Source organism: Poromitra crassiceps (assembly GCF_964638095.1).
Source record: "Poromitra crassiceps genome assembly, chromosome: 1".
Lineage (NCBI taxonomy): Eukaryota > Metazoa > Chordata > Actinopteri > Beryciformes > Melamphaidae > Poromitra > Poromitra crassiceps.
The window spans coordinates 70,153,710-70,175,595 of NC_139623.1; the positions used below are offsets into that span (position 1 = coordinate 70,153,710).

The following is a 21,886-nucleotide window of genomic DNA, read 5'->3' on the forward strand; positions in this document are numbered from 1 at the left end:
CCAGGGACTTTAAGGTTCATCCAGGTTCATTAGAATAAAAGATTTGTCCGATTTGCAGAGTAGATATTCTCCACCGTTGCAATCATTGTTTAAGGGGGGAACCTGCACCGTCTCTCCATGGTAGCCTCTGACATGATCAATTCAGTAATCAATAATCATTTTGATTGTTGTTGTTGCTTTCCCAGGCAGAGTACTTCAGCTGCGTGGCCACGGTGGTGTACTTCCGTACAGAGAACTGTCTGTACAAGGCGTGTCCCTCTGAAGCCTGCAACAAGAAGGTGGTAGACCAGCTGAACGGAATGTACCGCTGTGAAAAGTGCAACAAAGAGTTCCCCAACTTTAAATACAGACTCTTAATTTCTGTAAGTTCAATAGACACACACATACAGTCCAAGTCACTTTCAGGAATATTGTAACTTCTGTGTGAACACACACACACACACACACACACACTCATCACACACTCACGTATACAAGATCACACTCGCCTTCATCCGTTCTCTCCATCTCCCAGGCTAACATCGCAGACTCCATGGATAACCAGTGGGTGACATGCTTCCAGGAGACAGCTGAGGTCCTTCTAGGTCACAGTGCAGAAACACTGGGACAGCTCAGAGAAACAGTGAGACACACACACACACACCTGTACACTTCTACACACACACACACACCTGTACACTTCCACACACAGTCCTGCCTAAACTAGGCTGTCCACATCGTGGCAAGAAAATGACTGCTGTGCTGTCCTCATTCGTTCTGAGCCTTGACTTTGTTTACCTACTTCTCTTCTTTTTTCCCTTTTTTTTGCTCTGTGTGTGTGTGTGTGTGTGCGCGTGTGCGTGTGTGTGTGCGTGTGCGTGTGTTCCTAAGGATGAAGTTGAATTCGACAAAGTCTTCGAGAACGCCAACTTCACATCTCACATCTTTAAGATCAGAGTGAAGCTGGAGACCTACAACGTAAGTGGAGCACAATAGAATTTGATACAATGCAGTTTAGTTTCCGAGGAATAAAAGAGCAGGTTTGAATGACATACAGTACAATGGAGCTCATCAGGGTCCCCCTAACAAACTCCTGTCAGTGATTTCTGCCTAATAGCAAAACTCGACTGATTGGCTGCTGGACGTCGGTTACAATCATCTATCTTATCACTGTTCCAAATTAATACAGTAGCAGTCATTTCAGCCATACACTGTCTGGCACAATGGTTTCAATAAATAGATAAATAAATATAAAAAGATAGCAATACGGTGCTATTGTCGTGAAAGCAGTAAATGGTCTTGTTTAGTCATTTTGCAATATGACAAACTAAAGAGTAGGGAAAGGCTACATAGGGATAGGCTATAAAGAGGGGACATGAAGACAATATAACGAACCCCAATTCTTTCTCAGTTGACAGCAGGGTAGGAAATTAACTTTTTTAAACGAGGGCTATTTTTGCCCCTGTGAAATATATTTCGGGTGCATTTTGGATCATTTCCAGGGCAATTTTATCAAATGTTGGGAAATACCTTAGTTGCACCTATGTAGCATGACAGACCAATCAATGAGTCTTATCCAAGCATATTTTATTTCTAAAAGTTCATAAACTATCACAGTTAAAGATCCCCATTTCCTGTATCAACAACACTGTTGAATGTCTGTCATGTTATTAATGTACTTGACAAAAACATAAGTGAACTAGCTGGCCAGCTAGCTTGTGCTGCCTGTCACTGAGCTAAATAACTGTAGTAGTTTTTTTAGGGGCATTTTGCCCCGAGCCCGCGCTAATTTCCTACCCTGGTTGACAGTGACGACGACACGTCAGCTACAAAACCATATAACATGTAGCAGTTAAGTTTATCTATGATTTTTCTTTTTCATGATACCGTAAATTCCGCACTATAAGCCGCACCGGAGTATAAGCCGCAGCAGCAAAATTGCCTGTTTGTTACATATATAAGCCGCACCGGACTATAAACCGCAGGTGTTTTAATGTATTTTTTTTTTTATTATTTTTTATTTTTTATTGTGTTTTAATGTTTAATTACCATATGTAAGGGTTCATGCACAGAGGGGATTGTCGGGAAAGAGATGGCTGTTTGAGGAAGCTCCCATTTATTAACATTTCAACAAAACAACATAACACAACACCACCTGTGTTTTTTTTTACAGTGCACACAGTGTCCGCGGTGTGGTGAAAAGAGGGCAAGAGAGGAAATTAAAACAGAAGTGGATTTATAGTTAGAAAGAGTGCTAAAAAAGAGAGATTTTTTTTTTTTTTTTTTTTTTTTTTTTTGAAAAAATCCATAGATAAGCTGCACCGTTATATAAGCCGCAGGGCCAAAAAACGGGGAAAAAGCCGCGGCTTATAGTCCGAAATTTACGGTAGATGTATAAAAACTAACATTGTTTACAGATTTGGTTTTTGGTCACCAAGTATCTAACTGGCTGTAGGAAACCTCAGGGATGAGCTGGCGGCAGCTTTTTGCTGAACAATGAGAGAAAGTTGCTGATGGTGAAGGTATCTTCTTGCTAGTGATCCTCACTATTTTTTCCATGAGAGCCACACATACAGTAGCTGGTCAAAGTCAAGAGGAGAGCCACTTTTACCGCAAAACACCAAAACCACACAGTGAGGGTTTTGTTTACTTTTTAGTTTATTAGATGATGAAATCAATTATAAAAAATGTTAGAAACAATTATAAAGATCATACAAACATTCAGACCGACTTGATAAAAAAAAGATTAAACAATATATATAAAAGTGATAACATTCAGACCGACTTGATAAAAAATGATAAATGTGATGAAAACATTCAGATGTTTTCAGATAACTTGATAAAAAAAATTATTAAAAACATTCAGATGTTTTCATAGATGTCCAGTCTGTCTCTCTGGGATGCAGCTCCACAGCTCAGTAAACAGTAGGAGTGGGAATCTCTAGACACCTCACGATTCGATTAAATTCTGATTCAGAGGGCTACGATGCAATAATAAAATGATTATCGATACATCTCGAATTGATGCATCACTTTTTTTTTCAATACATGATTTTTTTTCTCTCACTGTGTGACTACTTTTAAAATAAAGTGCATTTGGAATTGCATTGTAATGATCCATAATTAAAATAGCCACCAGGTGGCACTCAGGGTTCCAAACATGAAACAGAGCTACAGTAAAAGCAGATAGTGCAGAAGAAGAAGCACCAGCTTTAGTGACGTTAACTTGCCATAAAGAACGAGTCTAAACATATCACCTGGCTGGAGATCCATCATATAAACATAGTGCCAGAAGCGGAACCTTGATGAAGTGCTAAACGAACACTGAACTCCCCCCCCCCCCTCCCCCCCAGTCTGTGGCAAGTGGCAGATAATACGGGATAATACGTTTAATTAATGGACTCAATGTCACTCATGAATTTCTGACAACCATACCTGTCGTCGGTTATTATCTCTCTGAAATGTAGATCTAAGCAAGTAGAGCTACAGCACAAGATGTGCAGAATATGACATAATCACAACACGATGTCAATCACATCATGTTGAAAACATCTGAAAACCTTTCCGTCTGTATCACAGGGACCTGTTATGTAGCCAGTGCACTTGAGATATTAGAAAACAAATACCGCTGTGGATTCATTTCTCTTAATTAGGCACTAATTAACATTTAGCTATTGTCTGTCTAAGCCTAATTAGCTTAATTATTGAGAGGCAAATTTGCTACTGGGGGCACATACCGACAGTCTGAGTAGAATGATTGAGATGTAGCTTGGGCTCGGAGCTGTCCAGTGTGTGACCTCAACAATACCTACTCTGGGATGCATTGCAAAGCTCATAAGGCTTCATATGATAATGTGCTCCTGATACACATGACTATACATTTCCTGTAGCTGTAGGCTCATTTGACATGTGCTGATGTTGCAGTGAAGCTGCAGAGTGATATGGCAAAGTGACAGTCAGTGAGCCCAGTCTTCTTCTCCTCCTTCTGTGGTGTTTTATGGCAGTTGGCATCCTTTATGTTGCATTACCGCCTCCTGCTGGATTTATCCATCCACTGTTTCCCTAAGTGAGCCCAGTCACTGTCTGCAAACTCATGTTACTCACCAGTTAAGGTCTGGCGAAATACTGGAAAATGTTTGGGAACAGTGGTGTAATGGCAATCTTAAACTGGGATTTAGTTCTACATGTTTAGATGTTAGATGTAGAATAGTAGTGGTAAGATTTGACCTCTATAGCCAAAATGGGAATAGATCCCCTTTACTGAGCTCTGCCAGTGAGGTTAAAAATGGATATATAAATGATAATTTAATGGTATACTGGATACTTACACTTATTTAGTCCAGAATAGATCATGTTTAACCTAGTCATTATTAAGCTATGAACTTGATTTAGGTTGACAGCCACTGTAAGTGTCACATGGTCTGCAGAGCCTCTGCTTAAAGACTAAATGAACCCAACGGAGCCCAAGTGGCGCGTGGGTCGGAGTCACGTTTCAGACTGAAAAACAAAACTTGTCTGAGATGACAGGTTGAGAGGCGAGCCATAGTAGCATGTCGATGATTGGATTTGACAATTCTGGGGACCTGATTTGGCTTTGGCCAATCCTGGCGTGTTCCACCCCCAAATCCAGTGGGATTCAGCGTGTTGTGGCGCTACGCAAGAGAGCTGCAGGCAGCCAGCTGCCTTTGTGTGGAGCAGAGCGGAGAGTGCAGCCTGTCGGCCTGGAATCTCCGAGGGGCCGGGGTCTGAATTCGCCTTAACTACGTTAACTGACGTTATCCTTGAATGCGATTTTAACGAGCCACTTAACATTTCTTTGCATTCTTAGACATTATCGTTTGCTTTATTTTGTACGTTACATAGAATTGGCCAAGTTACTAGTAAGTTTATGGGCTAGACATTCTGCCAGGTTACAGACACTAGGCGCCATTTTCTCCTTCATTTGGAGCAGAAAATTCTCCTGAAATAAAGATTGATTGACAGCTGCCATGTCGTGATATGATTGGTTGAAATGGGGTAGAAATTTGATAGGGCTATGTGACGTCAGCAAACTGTAGATTACTGTTATGAATGAAATCTTGAAAAATGAACTTTTGATGTGAAAAAGTGTGGAAAAACGAAAGAAGTTCGATTTTTGTGAATTTCTTTGCATACATTAATAAATAGGTGCACTGAACACCCAGGTATTTGAACGAAATTGAAAAGAAATACATTTTTGCGTTCAGCTCGACTTGAACTATTGTCCATTGTAAGCAGTGATTATATTTGGGGTTTGAAGTAGTAGTGGGGTAATGTGAGTGACTTATGCATCTGATTTATTGTGGAAAACATTTGCCTGGGATGAGTATGGCCAGAGTGGATGAGAATACATAGAGTATTGGGACGCCCTAGCAGCTCTCAGTGCAGAGGAGTATGCTTTCTGCTCTTCTTTGAGGGACAGTTGGTGAACAGTTAAACCAGTTCACCTAAATCTGCACTCTATTTTCCGGGCCTCCGATTTTAGGGCTCTGCAGTGGGTTGCACCAGCTGTGCGTAAGTTGAAACGTAAGCTAGTTTGAACGTAAAGTCTCACTAAGTCCGAGTTTACGCACTACTAAAAATATTTGGGTTGCACCAAGTGAAATAGTTACAACGTATGCATAAGTTAGAACTTAAATTTTACACCTACGTCTTACTAGGTGTAAAGTCCTCCGTAAAATAGCAGTTGGCACGGATTGCAACTTGGCACCGTGGCGCATCGTTGTTTTGCGTCCGCAACGCGCTCTCCGTGATCAATTATTACACCCTTTGATATTTATGACTCACGCTTTTGTTTCCCACAAGCTGCAGCACTGCGTACAAATTAAAATAACCGCAACAATTTAGCGCGGCAGGATGGTGGTAAATTAGCCTACAATACTGATGAGGGGCTCACAGATAAACGTTAACAGTAATATGAACGTTAATCAATAACGTTCTCATTTGGTTAGTGTTGATGAAATATGAAAGCACTAACTTGCGGTGGGCAACATGTCCCGACTGTTTTCATTCCACTTAATTAAACAACGGTAAATAAACACCGTTTCCACCGTGCTTTTCACTGATTGGCTACAGGAAGTGAAAACGTCATTTTCCGCGACACTATTTTGGTTAGTATCGACTTTAGGGTCTACTAGTTAAGATGTATCTTACGTCTCCGTGGTGCAACTAAACAAAGACACAACTTTAGTGTCAAACTAACTAGTTTGAACGTAGCAGTTAGTGTGGACCTGACACCCCAACTTAAGAGAGAACTTACGTTCAGCTGTTAGTAAAACCACTAGTCGACACTGTGCTTAGTAGTCAACTAGTCGTTTAAAAAAAAAAATATATATATATCTATATATATATATAGATATATATTTTTTTTAATCTTTAAGAAAGAACATGAGGTATTTACACGACATACATGGACTATCATATCCCATATCCCATATCCCCCACAAAGAACATCAAAACACAACAAAACAAAACAAGAAAACTGCATAAGATACACAATAATCCAAGAACAAACAAGACTATTGGACAAACAACCAAACAAAAACAATGCATTCAAAGTAAATACATAGATCTTGCCCTGTTGGCAGCTAGGAAATGCATAGCTTTAAATTGGAAAGCATCCAATCCCCCAGCTGTAGTTCACTGGTGGAATGAACTCTCAAGCTACCATACGTTGGATAACATTTGGATACCATTTACTTTAAGAGCAAAGGCAGATTCTTAGACATCCCCAAAATATGGCAACCACATACAGAGTTTGACTTTAAGAACTTTTTACCCCAGTGTCATTAGGCTTATCAGGATAGGAGCTGAATGCATTGTTTTTGTTTGGTTGTTTGTCCAATAGTCTTGTTTGTTCTTGGATTATTGTGTATCTTATGCAGTTTTCTTGTTTTGTTTTGTTGTGTTTTGATGTTCTTTGTGGGGGATATGGGATATGGGATATGATAGTCCATGTATGTCGTGTAAATACCTCATGTTCTTTCTTAAAGATAAAAAAAAAAAAAAAAAAACGACTAGTCGACTACCTTTAGGGACGACTAGTCGACTAGTAAAATTCACTAGTCGTGAATGCCCTATTTGCTGCTAGAGTCAGGTGGGGTAATCATTGCGTCCAATAGCACCACACGGTGGTCAGAGATACCTAGCTCTAGAATATGGGTGTTGGTAACTGAGAGATCACCAGTGATGGCAAGATAAACGGTATGGCCATGCGTATAGGTGGGTCCTTGTACATGTTGAGTACGTGGGAGGCAGTCCAGAAGGTTGAGGAAGTCAACAGCCAATGAGCCCTTGGGGGCATCCACATGGCTATTAAAATCACAAAGTACCACCAGCCTGGAAAAAGTGGGGCACAGGGTTGTGAGGAGATTTGAAAAATCTGATATAAAGGTTGAATTTGCCCTAGGTGGTCTATAAATAGAGACAATTATCAGGGGTTTCTGGAGTTCGACATCTAGCAGCTAAACATTCAAAAGCTGGGGAATCAGGGACCTGCTGTTCAGCCAGGCCCAAAGTATCCTGATAAAACACCACGCCCAGAGCTGCCTGCTTTAGAGAGTGGCCTCATTTAAGCTCACATACTCGCCAGTTCTGATGACGTACAGTAGTTGGAATGCGCCAGTGTGTCCCTCAGTCCAAAGAGATGAGATGATGGTGCTCCCAGAGTCAAGGAACTTGCCTCGTGAAGTGAACCTCTCTGAATGTAACATGTGCGATGCCCAAGATCATGTACTTTTTGGGCATCAAAAAAATCCAGGAAGTTGTGACCGTGGTCTATTGAATTGCTATGCCAGTATGCTGATGAAGACCAAACAGAGCGATGTAATGAAATGTTGAAGCTCAACAAGCTCAGCAAGATTAATGAACTCAGACAATTTGTGCTGCACCACTTTCTATAACAAGGACAGAGAGAGAGAGAGAGATAGAGGGAGGGGGGAGAGAGAGAGAGAGATAGAGGGAGGGGGGAGAGAGAGAGAGAGAGAGCCGTGGTTAGGATAATTTTTAGAGTTGTGCTTTAAACTTATTTTGCCAACACATATGTCTCATGTTGATATTATAACATTTAGGCCAGAGCAGAGATGATAAACTACCGCTTGTTAGACTTAACAAGCACAATGCACTCAAATCCCCAACAGTTTCCTGTGCTGTGTCTACTATAAATATTAGACCCCACAGGCCTATAATAGCTGCATGTTACATATTTGCTGATTGCAGTGGTACACTCCTGAGTTATTGTATAGTCTCTGTTTCTACTTTTGATGAAGTTCAGCTGCATGACCTATATTTTATGATTAAAAAATAAGTAGACAGACTATCTGTAAATGTCAGTATACAGTTCATGACAAATTACAGTTCAGGACAAATTTGTTAACATTTAAAGTAATAACCCGTGACATTTTCATATTAAGAAATGTCCTTTTTATTCTCTATTCTCCATCACCGATTGCGATTCTATCTAATATATTCAGTTCACAAAATCTTTTAACACGTTGACTGCCAATGACGAGATATCTCGTCTTACAGAATCCAACCGTTGAGTGCCAAAGACGAGATATCTCGTCTTAAAAAAAAAAAAAAAAAAATTGACGGTCGGGCGTGGATCAACGCTCCCCCCGTCTCCTATAAAAATATTGGAAGTATTGAATGTGTATAATCTATTTTACCGACCAACTAAGTGGCGACAGTGCTCTCCCGACAGAGAGAAAGCCAACCAAAAACAGCCGCGGGAGCAAGCCATTCTCAAGGAAATGGCTTGGCGATTTTACAGTCATCAGTCACCAGACTCGCGCCCGCGCCAGCAGCAGCACACCGAGAGCGGAGAGCGGTGCTGGCGTGGGGGATTGCAAATTTGCATAATAGATTATGGGTGAAACACACTTTGAAACACCCGCAGAAAGGCCAGAATCGCACGCATTCCGAAAACCCAGAAACGAACGAGCCTCATTCTCATACTGTAGGCGAAAACGCTTTCACGCTGCTGCACACCGGCGCACAACGGTGGGGGGTTCCAAAAATAGACTTTGTGGGCAGCATAAAGCCTAGAATCGCACAAAGCTTCATCAAAGCTCTCAACCCGAAAATCCAAGAAACGATTGAGTCCCATCCACAGTCCACACTCGCCACACTCGCCGACGAGGGGCCGCCAGAGAGGGAGGCTGCTCACTGCTCAGACAGGCAGGAGAAACTGGCTTGTGACAAACGCCACCAGACACGCCCACGGAGGGAGGAGTTTAAAGGAGAGGGTGTTCAGAACTATATTGTTCAGATGTCTGATCTCTCACTGATGCCAAAAATAAATGGTTAAAGTGACTGTTCTGCCTGTTTGATTGAATTTCACAAAACTGCGATTATCTCAGCTTCCTGTCTCAGACGCTCAAACCATGCTGTACTCAACGGCTAATATCTACATAACTACTAACTCTACAAACTAACTCTTTTAGACAGAGAAAGCACACATTCTATTAGTACTTTTGTGAACTTCGTGTTCACAAAGTCCAAGCAGAAAATTATCCTCGGCTCTTGTAAAATGAGCCAGAATCCTCAAAAAACGGCTTGGCAGAAGCTACCTACAGTAAAAAAAAAATGGCTGGCAGTGAATGTGTTAAATGTACTGTTCTAAACAACAAACATGGGTCTTTCCCAGGAGAAATCCTCTGTGCACAAGGAGTGATGTGTTTTACCTCAAACTACAGCCCTCTACAATAAGTAGAGGAAGAACTGGATCGTTAGCTGGATCCCAGCAAGAGCAGTGATAGCCACCATGGCTGAACAGACAAAGACAAGCACAGGGACTCAGTGGTTAGCACTGTCGCCTCACAGCCAGAAAGTCCTGGGTTCGAACCCTGGTCTGTCCCAGGTCCTTTCTGTGTGTGGAGTTGGCATGTTCTCCCTGTGTTCATGTGGGTTTCCTCCCACCATCAAAGACATGTATGTCGGGGTTAATATACTCCTGTCAAATACCTGTATGTTGGGGTTAATACTCCTGTCAAAGACATGTATGTTGGGGTTAATACTCCTGTCAAAGACATGTATGTTGGGGTTAATACTCCTGTCAAAGACATGTATGTTAGGGTTAATACTCCTGTCAAAGACATGCATGTTGGAGTTAATACTCCTGTCAAAGACATGCATGTTGGGGTTAATACTCCTGTCAAAGACATGCATGTTGGGGTTAATACTCCTGTCAAAGACATGTATGTTGGGGTTAATACTCCTGTCAAAGACATGTATGTTGGGGTCAATACTCCTGTCAAAGACATGTATGTTGGGGTTAATACTCCTGTCAAAGACATGCATGTTGGGGTTAATACTCCTGTCAAAGACATGCATGTTGGGGTTAATACTCCTGTCAAAGACATGCATGTTGGGGTTAATACTCCTGTCAAAGACATGCAAGTTGGGGTTAATACTCCTGTCAAAGACATGTATGTTGGGGTTAATACTCCTGTCAAAGACATGCATGTTGGAGTTAATACTCCTGTCAAAGACATGCATGTTGGGGTTAATACTCATGGCAAAGACATGTATGTTGGGGTTAATACTCATGTCAAAGACATGCATGTTAGGGTTAATACTCCTGTCAAAGACATGTATGTTGGGGTTAATACTCCTGTCAAAGACATGTATGTTGGGGTTAATACTCCTGTCAAAGACATGCATGTTGGGGTTAATACTCCTGTCAAAGACATGCATGTTGGGGTTAATACTCCTGTCAAAGACATGCATGTTGGGGTTAATACTCCTGTCAAAGACATGCAAGTTGGGGTTAATACTCCTGTCAAAGACATGCATGTTGGGGTTAATACTCTTGTCAAAGACATGCATGTTGGGGTTAATACTCCTGTCAAAGACATGTATGTTGGAGTTAATACTCCTGTCAAAGACATGCATGTTGGGGTTAATACTCCTGTCAAAGACATGCATGTTAGGGTTAAAAAAAAACACGATTTCAGACGGACAAGCCCGTCTTTATTGTCACACGATTACACATCAACACATGTACGGATGGCCACAAACACACACATGCTGACGGTGGCCGGTGAAATTTGTCCTCTGCATTTAACCCATCCTGGCTTGTCCTTTCCTCCGGGGGGCAGGCCAGGAGCAGTGGTCGCTTTTCTCATACAGCACCCGGGGACCAACTTCGGATGTTGTCGTCACTGGTCGGATGACGATGACGATCTGATCTTCTGCATGTTTTTAATGGGGGGGGGGGGGTTATATACGGAGGAACCCCCCTGGGGGAGCACGGGGAGAACATGCAAACTCCACACGGACAGAAAGGCCCTTACGACGAGATACCCCACCTGGGCAGTGGGCACTGAAGATATGGGGGGGAACACAACCACAGCGCTCACAGTGTCCCAGGCGAGAATCGAACTCAGGACCTTCTGACTGCGAGGCGACAGCTCTACCACTGAGCCACTGTGCCCCCCACGGGTTAATACTCCTGTCAAAGACATGCATGTTGGGGTTAATACTCCTGTCAAAGACATGCATGTTGGGGTTAATACTCATGTCAAAGACATGTATGTTAGGGTTAATACTCCTGTCAAAGACATGTATGTTAGGGTTAATACTCCTGTCAAAGACATGTATGTTAGGGTTAATACTCCTGTCAAAGACATGTATGTTGGGGTTAAGACATGTATGTTAGGGTTAATACTCCTGTCAAAGACATGCATGTTGGGGTTAATACTCCTGTCAAAGACATGCATGTTGGGGTTAATACTCCTGTCAAAGACATGTATGTTGGGGTTAATACTACTTAATAATACTACTTAATACTCGGACTGGAGTTAGTCTCACTGCACTGCGGCTGCCCACTTCTAGGGATGGGTCAAATGCAGAGGATGAACTTCCCCACGGGGACAATAAAGGATAACTTGACTTGACTTGACTTGACTTATCCTATCCTTACAGGACCACGGTAGCTGTGTTGAATGCCACTAACTGCTGCAGAAAACGTCCAGAATGACTCTGGGATAGATTTCTGTCCACTGGGCTGTTGTGGAACATCAACGTCAGGGTTTGAGTTACTCTATGTGTAATGTAATGTGTAATATTTACATTAACAAGATAAATAGGGTAAAAGGAACAAGTCAGGAAACTGACATGATGAACACAACCTCCCAGTAATGTATTAAACTGCCACAGTTTATACACACACACACAGTACACACACATCACACACACACACACACACACTTCCGGGACCTTCACTGGCTTCCCATCTTGGCACGCATCAAATTCAAGACACTGGTACTGGCCTACAGGGCAGTACACCAGTCAGCTCCCCTGTACCTGCAATCTATGGTCAGGTTCCAAACCTCTCACCGCTCCCTTCGCTCCTCCACCAGTGCAGGTCGCCTCGCCCCTCCTTCACTACGGGGGCTCAAAAGTCGCTCATCCCGATCTCGACTCTTCTCGTCCCTGACACCTCAATGGTGTAACGAGCTTCCTCCTTCAGTCAGGACGGCTGAATCACTGCCGATCTTTCGGAAAAGACTAAAGAGACATCTTTTCAGGCTCCATCTGGGCCCTTCTTGAACTAACTTCTTTCTCTCTCTAAAAAAATAAAAAACTTCTAACTACTTACTAACTTAACTTTACCACTATTCCTTCAGAAGTTGTAGCTGTCATAGACTGTGTTGCATAGTTGATTGCTCTATTGCTGACAAAAATGTGTTATTGTAAGTCGCTTTGGATAAAAGCATCTGCCAAATGACGTAACGTAACGTAACCAACAACACACACACCAGTAGAGGGACGTGCAAGAGTTATTCAGGGGCAAAAGGGGCATCTACATTCTCAAGCAGTCTGTGCAGGGCTGCAACTTTGGCCAGAGATGTTCATATCACAGGCTTTAACTTGCATGGCAGTTCCATGAGCATGAGTGGTGGTGATGATGGGTGAAACGTGTTGGTTTCTTGCTCTATAGTCAAATAAGAAGAATGGACTCGTGAGTGCCGGTTTTCTTTGTTTTCTGCTGTTCAATGCTGAACCGAACTGAAACTGGTATCGATCCTAATGACGCTAGAAGCGATCTTCAAAAACGAGACGTATCATATGAACCAATCCACAGCCTGTTCAAACTGTCAAAACTAATCTCATGACATGCAGGGAAATATAAAACATATCTGATGTGTAATGTTAGGTCTCCCTGGCTCCTGCTCTGTGTGTTTGGTAATAGCGCAGGTCTTTGTGGCGGCTCAGAGCAGCCTGCTGTCTGGGCTTGTTGTGTGGATTTTTTTTTTTTTTCCCAATATTTTATAAATAAATAAAAAAATTAACACAAAGAACAAAATCGAACAAACTCGGCCACAGGAACAAAGGCATATATATATATCAGTGGCGGCTCCTAAGCTCGAAAACATGGGAGGACGACTCTCGGTGGTGACCGCCGAAAACATTCTGGGCGTTTTTTTTTTCTTCTTTTGCCATTTGAAGACAGATTTACCTCCTACATGTGGTAGGAGTACTGCCTACATGTGGGTCGAAATACCAGGAGCTGTCACACACACGTGTGTATATATATATATATATATATATATGTATATGTATATATATATATATATATATATGTATATATATATATATATATATATATATATATATATATATATATATATATATATATATATATCCCAAGGGGTCCATAAGAAATCAGCTGAGCGAGTCACCCCTCACCCTTAACCTCGTCAAAATAGGCCAGAAGAAACAGGTCCCAGACACAGTAGTTGAAAATCTTTTAAGTGAGTTGGTCCTCAGGAACCTGAGTCTCTCCATCCGTATAACTGAGACCATGTCCATCAGCCACAGCTGAAAAGAAGGTGGAGAGGGGGACTTCCATTCCTTCAGAACGAGTCTCTTGGCGACAGTCGTCCCCTGTGTCAGAGGCTGTTGCACAGCTGTAGGGAGGAGCAGAGAGGGTTCCGAGCAGCTGAAGATGGCAAGTTCCTCCTCCGGTCGAAGAGTTATTTTGTAGGCCTCCCGAGCGGGCGGGCGTGTACATTTAAGCACCATGATTGGCCCAGTAGTGCAAACACCACCCCGTCAGGAAGCCAGAGGCAATCTCACAAAGCGGCACCGCAGTAAGCGTCCCAGACTGACTGAATGAGTGACTGACCCCGAATATGCGTTGTTATGACCACAGCACCGCCTTGGGCTGCCGTGGTAAAAAGCCACCAAATTTATTGCCAAAAAATATACTGTAACTTACAGTACTTGCTGAAAAGCATTTCAATCATGAGAGACCAGAGGGTAAGGTTAATCAGCAAGCTTTATTAAAGTAAGGCATGGCGATAATATTCATGGCCTGAAACGGTATGGCACTAATTCTGATGGCATGGCAGCATGGCGACTGATTCTTTGGCGTAGTGACTCCGTGGCAAGATGCCTCTCTTCTTGAGGCGGGAGGGCATCTGCTCGGGCTAGAATAGAGAACCCCCCCCCCGTAGGGGATTCTTCAGGAGTCAATACATTGGTGGTGGACTGGGGAGGTGGGTGGGGTGAAACACGGCTTCCAGAGAAGGGATGAGATCGCTCAGGTGTAGCGGCCAGAGATCAGGGAACGAGGACGATGGTGCGCCGAGCGTGGCTATAAATACTGCCGCGTCATAGCCTCGGCACTGACGACATTAACACCGTCACCTAGGCAAGTGCGTCACGCAAACGTCACGCTGGGATTACTGCACTGACGACATTAACGGCGTCACCTAGGCAAGTGCGTCACGCGAACGTCACGCTGGGATTACTGCACTTGTCGTCACGCTAGGATTACATGTGATGATGAGGTCGCTATGTCACTAGATTACGTGTGGCGCGAGGCAGCGTGTCTGGTCTTCATCTTGAAACTAGGTCGAGACCATCATTACTTTGTATTTTAATCAGTATAGATGACATTGTAGGAATGACAAATGAGGAAGGTAAAAGTTGATCCAGCAGGTTTCTGGCATCGTTTATTTACAGATCCCTATCTATGTACATGGAAGTTACAGCACGTTGGTAGCTATAGCTAAGAGTGGTAAGCCAGCTAGTAGCTGCAGGCTGTGTGGAGTGGTCTAGTTGCCTCCTGTGCTAGGAGACGTAGACTGAAGGACAAGAGACTTTGATTACCGTAAATTCCGGACTATAAGACGCACCGGTGTATAAGCCGCGGGACCAAAATTGACTATTTTTTTCTTCTATAAGCCGCACCGGTCTATAAGCCGCGGGTGTTTTGATGTTTAATTACCATATGAAAGGGTTCGTGCACAGAGAGGAATGTCGGGAAAGCGATGGCTGTTTGGGGAAGCTCCCATTTATTAACATTTCAACAAAACAAAACAAAAGTCAGGTCACTAATCCCCAGACAAAATCACACAACAATAGGCTATATGTGCAGCAAACCTGTAACCAGAGAAGTCAAGTCACTAATGCTCGTCTTCCTCTTCTTCCTGCGTACTGAAACCACCAAAGTCCTCATCTTCAGTGTCGGAAACGAACAGGTTCAGGGTGGCTTCGTCAACCACTCTCCTCTCTCCTTCATTGTCACTCAAAACCAACGAACTCCTCTTCATCTATAGCTGTGTTTCCATTACAGTTTTTCGCAAAAGAATTGCGATATTTCTACAACTTCGACAATGTACAATTGCGACTTGTAGGCGTTTCCATTGAAGTTGCGTTTGAGTGATTCCCCGTTGCAGCAGCTGCCACAGTGATTACGCACGGGGATCTGCCCCATATCCCGTCCCCTGCATGCTCAAATCCAACCAATGGTCAATGGAAATCCCAACATGAAGTTACAATGCATATAAACGAGCCTGATTATCAATTCAAAAGAAAATGAGTCGCAAAATGTTGCTGGCTGCGTGAATGCAGTCAGCGCGACAGGCAGAGGAAAAAAGGTAGCCTAATAGCCTACAACTGGTCCGATTTAGAGATGGAGGGGGGAAAAGGCTGATTTGGTTCTATAATTGCACCTGAAACGTGTGCAATGTATTAGCCTACTCACAGTCACTGTATTCACTTCAGACAGCACCACCGCACCAGTGTGTGCTTTTCATCCTCTCATCTCGCCGCTGTGCCAAATGCGCGCACACAGGCAGCCTGCTGCTCATGCTGTCGAGAACGAGCAAAGCTTTTTTTTGGTGAAAGAATCCTCCAGGGCGCTTCTTGTTAACAGTCCGAGTGAGTGGCAGGTCGAACGTCAAAGGCACTTCATCCATATTTATGATCTGCTCCGGTTCGATGGAATATTCCTTGATCTTCCTTTGTGTGAATTCGCCGAAGTTTGTGATTTTCTCCTGGTAGTCGGGGGAGGGAGTTGATGGGCTTGTGGCCGTTTGCTTACCGTAATTACCATATGTAAGTGGTCACGCACAGAGGGGATTGTCGGGAAAGAGATGGCTGTTTGAGGAAGCTCCCATTTACCGTATTACCGTAACATTTCAACAAAACAACATAACACAACACCACCGTTGTTTATTTTTACAGTGCACACAGTGTCCGCGGTGTGGTGAAAAGAGGGCAAGAGAGGAAATTAAAACAGAAGTGGATTTATAGTTAGAAAGAGTGCTAAAAAAGAGAGATTTTTTTTTTTTTTTTTTTTTTTTTCCTGAAAAAATCCATAGATAAGACGCACCGTTATATAAGCCGCAGGGGCCAAAAAACGGGAAAAAAGCCGCGGCTTATAGTCCGGAATTTACGGTAGCTTAAATAGCCCCAGCTGCTCAATCCACCAGAGTCACATGACTGCACTTGAGGTTTCTGTCCCAAGTCCGCTATAGATCGCTAGCAGACTATGTTGTGGTCACCACAACATGTAGAAAATTAAGATTCTAATAGTCACATTTGGTTTCTATCTAAATCTATATATCAAAAGGGAGCATGTGGGCAATGTTTCTCTGTTTGTTTAAATTTTTGTCCCACTGATGATGTCATCAGTGATGTCATAAAGTCCCCGGCATTGTGACATCACTGATGATAGTATTTATCCATATTTATGCATCTATCTATCTACTGTAGCTATCCATCATCATCAAATTTCCAGTTGGAGGTATTATGATAATGTGGTTTCAGTGGTGAATTCAGGTAAAATATTCACATGGCTCTGAATAGCAAGGTTTTATACTGCGTCCATGTGTAGCATTCCACACAACTGTTCACCTTCAGCCACCAAATCATCTTCTCAAACCCTTTGTACGTGAGTGGAGACGGCGGAAGTCCCACTTGTGATGTTGACGAGGCCTCTGTTGATAATGCAAAGTGAATGTTAAGTGTGTGTGTGTGTGTGTGTGTGTGTGTGTGTGTGTGTGTGTGTGTGTGTGTGTGTGTGTGTGTGTGTGTGTATTTTTGTGTGTGTGTGTGTGTGTGTGTGTGTGTGTGTGTGTGTGTGTGTGTGTGTGTGTGTGTGTGTGTGTGTGTGTGGGGCTCTCACTGGCCCGTCTGTTAACATAGAGAAGGAAAAAGACCTCCTCTCTGACATTAATGTATTCATTGAGACAAAATCAATTAATTCACTTCAGACAGATACACGCACACACACGCACACGCACATGCACGCGCGCGCACACACACGCACAGGCACACGCACACACACACGCACACACAGGAGCACTTGTACCCACACAAACGTATACATTCAAGACACAAGCACATCTTTTAACAACTCAAAACACGTCTTCTATCCTGTTGGTAATCACATCGAGTAGTATCATCGGCTTCAAATCAATGCTGTATCATGATAGTGTAATATGACTAATTGATGATCATTGACTACCGATCTAATGCTGATAATGTAGTCGCTCTCTCTCTCTGTCACACGCACACACACTTGCACAAATAATTAGGGTAATGAACTTAGTTAGTAATGAACTGTTAGCTTGGACTCAATGAAAGAAAATACACACATGATAAGACACATGATATAGCTTAGTTGACGGAATTCTTTACAAATCAATGCTTCAACCCTTTCCCAAATACCAACTGTATAATTAATATTAGAATGGCTTTTTAATAATAAATATAATACATGGAACTTGTGCTTTTGGAGAACTCAAAGACGCTGAAATGCTAATGAGTAGGGGTGGGAATCGTGGAGTAACTCACGATACGATATGGTCACGATACTTGGCCCTCGATAACGATATTATCACGATACAGCGATTCTGCGATAATCGATATATTGGAAGAAATTTAACCTACGATACATCACGATATCTGTGTAACTGAAGAGAAAAAAATACCCCTAAAAGGCAAGAAGCAGAATTGACATGAACTCTCTGAGTTCACTCACTCACTCATACCATTTTCGATACCACGGAGGAAAAGTTACACATTAAGTCTTTTTATTATTATTATTAAAACAAGAAAACCTATATAACCTACCTACCTATATAATTTCTAAAAGTAGATATTAATGATCAAACATTTCCATTCATGTAGCCTACAGTATTTGTTTTTGTTTCAACTACAAACATAAATAAACGTCAACTTGAAACTATGTTTCAACTACCACACACAGCATAATATTTTAGCCTGTTTATTAAAAAAAATAAAAAATAAACATATCGATACTTGGTGCCAGTGTATCGATAACGTATCGCAAGTGGAAATATCGCGATACCGTGAGTATTGATATTTTGTCCCACCCCTACTAATCAGATGTTTATGCATACAACACAGTCACGTGTGTTCCCTGATCCTGCAGGATAAATCTGGTCTTCAGTTTGGTCTGAATTCTATGAACTGGTCATCTGCCATCTTGAGCTCTGCATCAGACTCATTCTTCCCACACACTAGAGGATAAAATGCCCGATTTAATGCCCGATTCCCCTCGGGGGGGCATGGCCCGATTCGAGGCTAGTCTCAACCGATTTTTTGTCAAAATAATTGTCAAGTGTCTGGTGTCAATAAATTATTGATTGAATCGGAGCCTGCCCGATCTCGAATCGGGCATATCAAACATGTTTGGTATTTACGATGGCTGTCTCCCGACGGAACCCGCAATAGCCAATGAGAGCAGACCGGGATGCGTCGACGCGTCATACCCGGATGTGCAGCGCTCACAACAAACGAGCAACAGCAGTGCCATGTAGCTCCTCTCTCCCCAGCATCGTCACAGCAGCTTAAAACAGGGTGGACAGCGGCGGAGGGCTCTCCAAACATGTGCCGAGCGGAGCGGTTTGTTTGCTTCAAGGGAGCGGATATGCTGTATTATGAGCTCTCAGACAGGACGTTGTTTTAGCTCATTTTGCGAGGGTGTCCGCCTGCGTGAAGTAGACTCGCCGCTCGGTGCATGTTTGCAGAGCCATCTGCTGTTGTCTGTGGGAAAAAATTGCGGTTTTGTGGGATATAAACAGCCTACAGTCTAGTTGCTGTACTTCAAACGGCTGGTGTGTGGTCTCGCAGTCTGGCTGAATCGTCTAGTGCAGTGGTTCCCAACCTACGGTACGCGTACCGTAGGTGGTACTTGCGCCCCCTGCTGGTGGTACTTGGAAGGCTCTGTGAAAAAAAAAATTTTTTTTTTTTTTTTTAGTTTTTGTGCAAAATCCATGGTGGTCATTAGTAGTAGTTTTCAAACATGTGAAAGTGAAATAATAATAATAATTATTAATATTATTGGCAGTGTTTCTCAAGGTAGGTGCCGGGGTACTTGCGCCCCCCCCTGCTGGTGGTACTTGATCCCTGGACTCCCAATGTTTAAATTATGAAATAAACCCAACTTTAAAATCAATTGTAAAACATGTTTATCTATCAAAATAATACTACGAATGAAAATAAACTTGTGATCATTGAAATTGAGGTTTATTTTGTTGTCTTGAGATTTAGAAACAAATATTTGTTTCTGATGGACACTATACCTGTTGCGCATGCACAATTACCTGCCCGCCCGCATGGTTACACAAGTGGTGAACAAAGACTAGGAGGGATGCTAAAGTGGATCAAAACGGGGGGGAATCGTAAAAGAGCTGTAGTAGAGGAGAGCAGCAACGATGAAGCACAAGGAGGTGAAGACAGCAGTCAACCCAGCACAAGTGCAGCTGCTGCAGGTTGCACATAGGCTGCAGGTTGGAATAAATTTGCCTCCTGCGTGAACTGTGCATAGCTGAATAGACTGTATTTTAACGTCGGTCATATGGTGGTACTTGGAGAGCCAACTACTTTCTCAGGTGGTACTTGGTGTAAAAAGGTTGGGAACCACTGGTCTAGTGTGTGCGTTCAGGCGATTTTAATGTTAAAATCTGATGAAATTGTCCTTATGTCTGTGGTCTCTCATGTTTTTAAAATCGGTTAAGATTTGAAAATCCTCTAGTGTGTAGGCAGCATCACTTACTGCTTTCCCATCTCTCAGATGCTCTGCCTCAATCAGACCTGACAGGCAACTGAGGTAGCATCACATTTAAAGAAATTCTACATGTTTTTGTCAGCTACGTTGTACTCTTTTCTGCCTCTTCCAAAAATGCGTTGTACATTTATCTCTGCTAGGCCCAATGGTTAGAGAAGCCAACTTGTGACCGGAAGGTCATCGGTTCAATCCCCGGGACCGGCAGGGTAAATCTAGCTGGGTATAAAGTGAAACGGCAGCGCTTGCCCCTCCCTCATTACCACCACTGAGGTTTGTGTGTGTGTGTGTGTGTGTGTGTGTGTGTGAATGTGAACAGGGCACTCCTGAAAAAGAGAGCATTGCCCTCAGTGAGACTCCCCATGTAATAAAATAGCTGCTAAATTGCCGATTTAGGAGAAACTCTTAAAAAGAATGGGCATGTCAGAGCTTGTCAATGATATACTGTATATGTTAACTCATTCCCCGCCATTGCCGTCTACAGATGTCTTTTAACAGGCAACGCTTCCACGCCGCTGGACGGCAATAAGTGTTTCCACCGTCATGTGATAGATGGCTCTTACTCACCTTGTGAAATAGTACAGCACCTTGACTACGTTCTGCCAGACATATCTGAGACAATGCAAGCTAATCCAATCACTGAGAGAGGCTGCGAGCAAGAGCTCCAGCGAACTAGAGACCGCGAGCTCCACAAGGGACATCAGCGGACTACTACCTCTCTAACGAATCTAACGAATGAGGACTTCGGTGACACGCGATCATCCCTGTTTGCCTTACAACCAACCAGGTCCTGGTCACTAGTAGTTGCCTTACAACCAACCAGGTTCCTGCCGAACCTCTACTATAAGCGTAGTTGAAAAGAATTGGCCTAATGTCCCTATTGCCTTTGTCATTGTTTGTTGCTTGAATTCTGTCATCTCTGCCCCTTGTCTGAGCCCGCAAAGAATACCAGCGCTTCTCACACATCTGTGGTTGTGGACAGAAGAGCCACATTAATTTCCAGGCTTTTTCCCATGCTTCTTTTTTGGCTGTTGCAGTTATCCCAACTCCAATTGTCCTTCCTTTCATCATTTAATGTTCATCATATTATCATAGCCTTTGCTAGATAGTATTCTTTACAGCTTTTAACAACTGTTTCTCCACTGGGCTCCTTAAAAGTCTTATCTAATCTATCCTTCTGATACATTATAATCTTATCCGATTCCCACAGAGTTTGTATACGACTGCCGGGACCAGAGCCATAGAGATATACAGTTGCGTCGTCTCCATTCACTCCAATTTACCAGCTTTTTTGACCTCGCAGTAGTTCCCGGAAGTAAGGTTCTGGATTAAGCAGCGCTGTAGAGTCGCAGCAGAATGGAACATTTGTGATGTGCTAAGACGTTTAAGGCTAAGACGTTTAAAGAATCAAATTGAATATTATCAGCTATATTGTATGCATTCAAACATATTTCCTGAAACATACTTCCCTGCACACACTCATATAGCTACGTGAGTCCATGACTCTCTTTAAATCACTCTGGCCGGGACTCCCCGTATTTGGGGAATACAGTACACGAA

At 42.8% G+C, this 21,886-nt stretch overlaps 1 protein-coding gene across 2 annotated transcripts in view; it reads left to right on the plus strand.

The window, feature by feature from the left end:
• The window catches only part of LOC310778117 (replication protein A 70 kDa DNA-binding subunit-like), a 167,660-nt gene that overhangs the window by 124,549 nt on the left and 21,225 nt on the right, over window positions 1-21,886 (plus strand). For both annotated transcript variants that reach the window (XM_083638457.1, XM_083638458.1), the window contains exons 14-16: window positions 186-362; window positions 515-622; window positions 871-957. In XM_083638457.1, coding sequence (XP_083494583.1) covers window positions 186-362; window positions 515-622; window positions 871-957 — 372 coding nt within the window. The remainder of the gene's footprint in view (window positions 1-185; window positions 363-514; window positions 623-870; window positions 958-21,886) is intronic.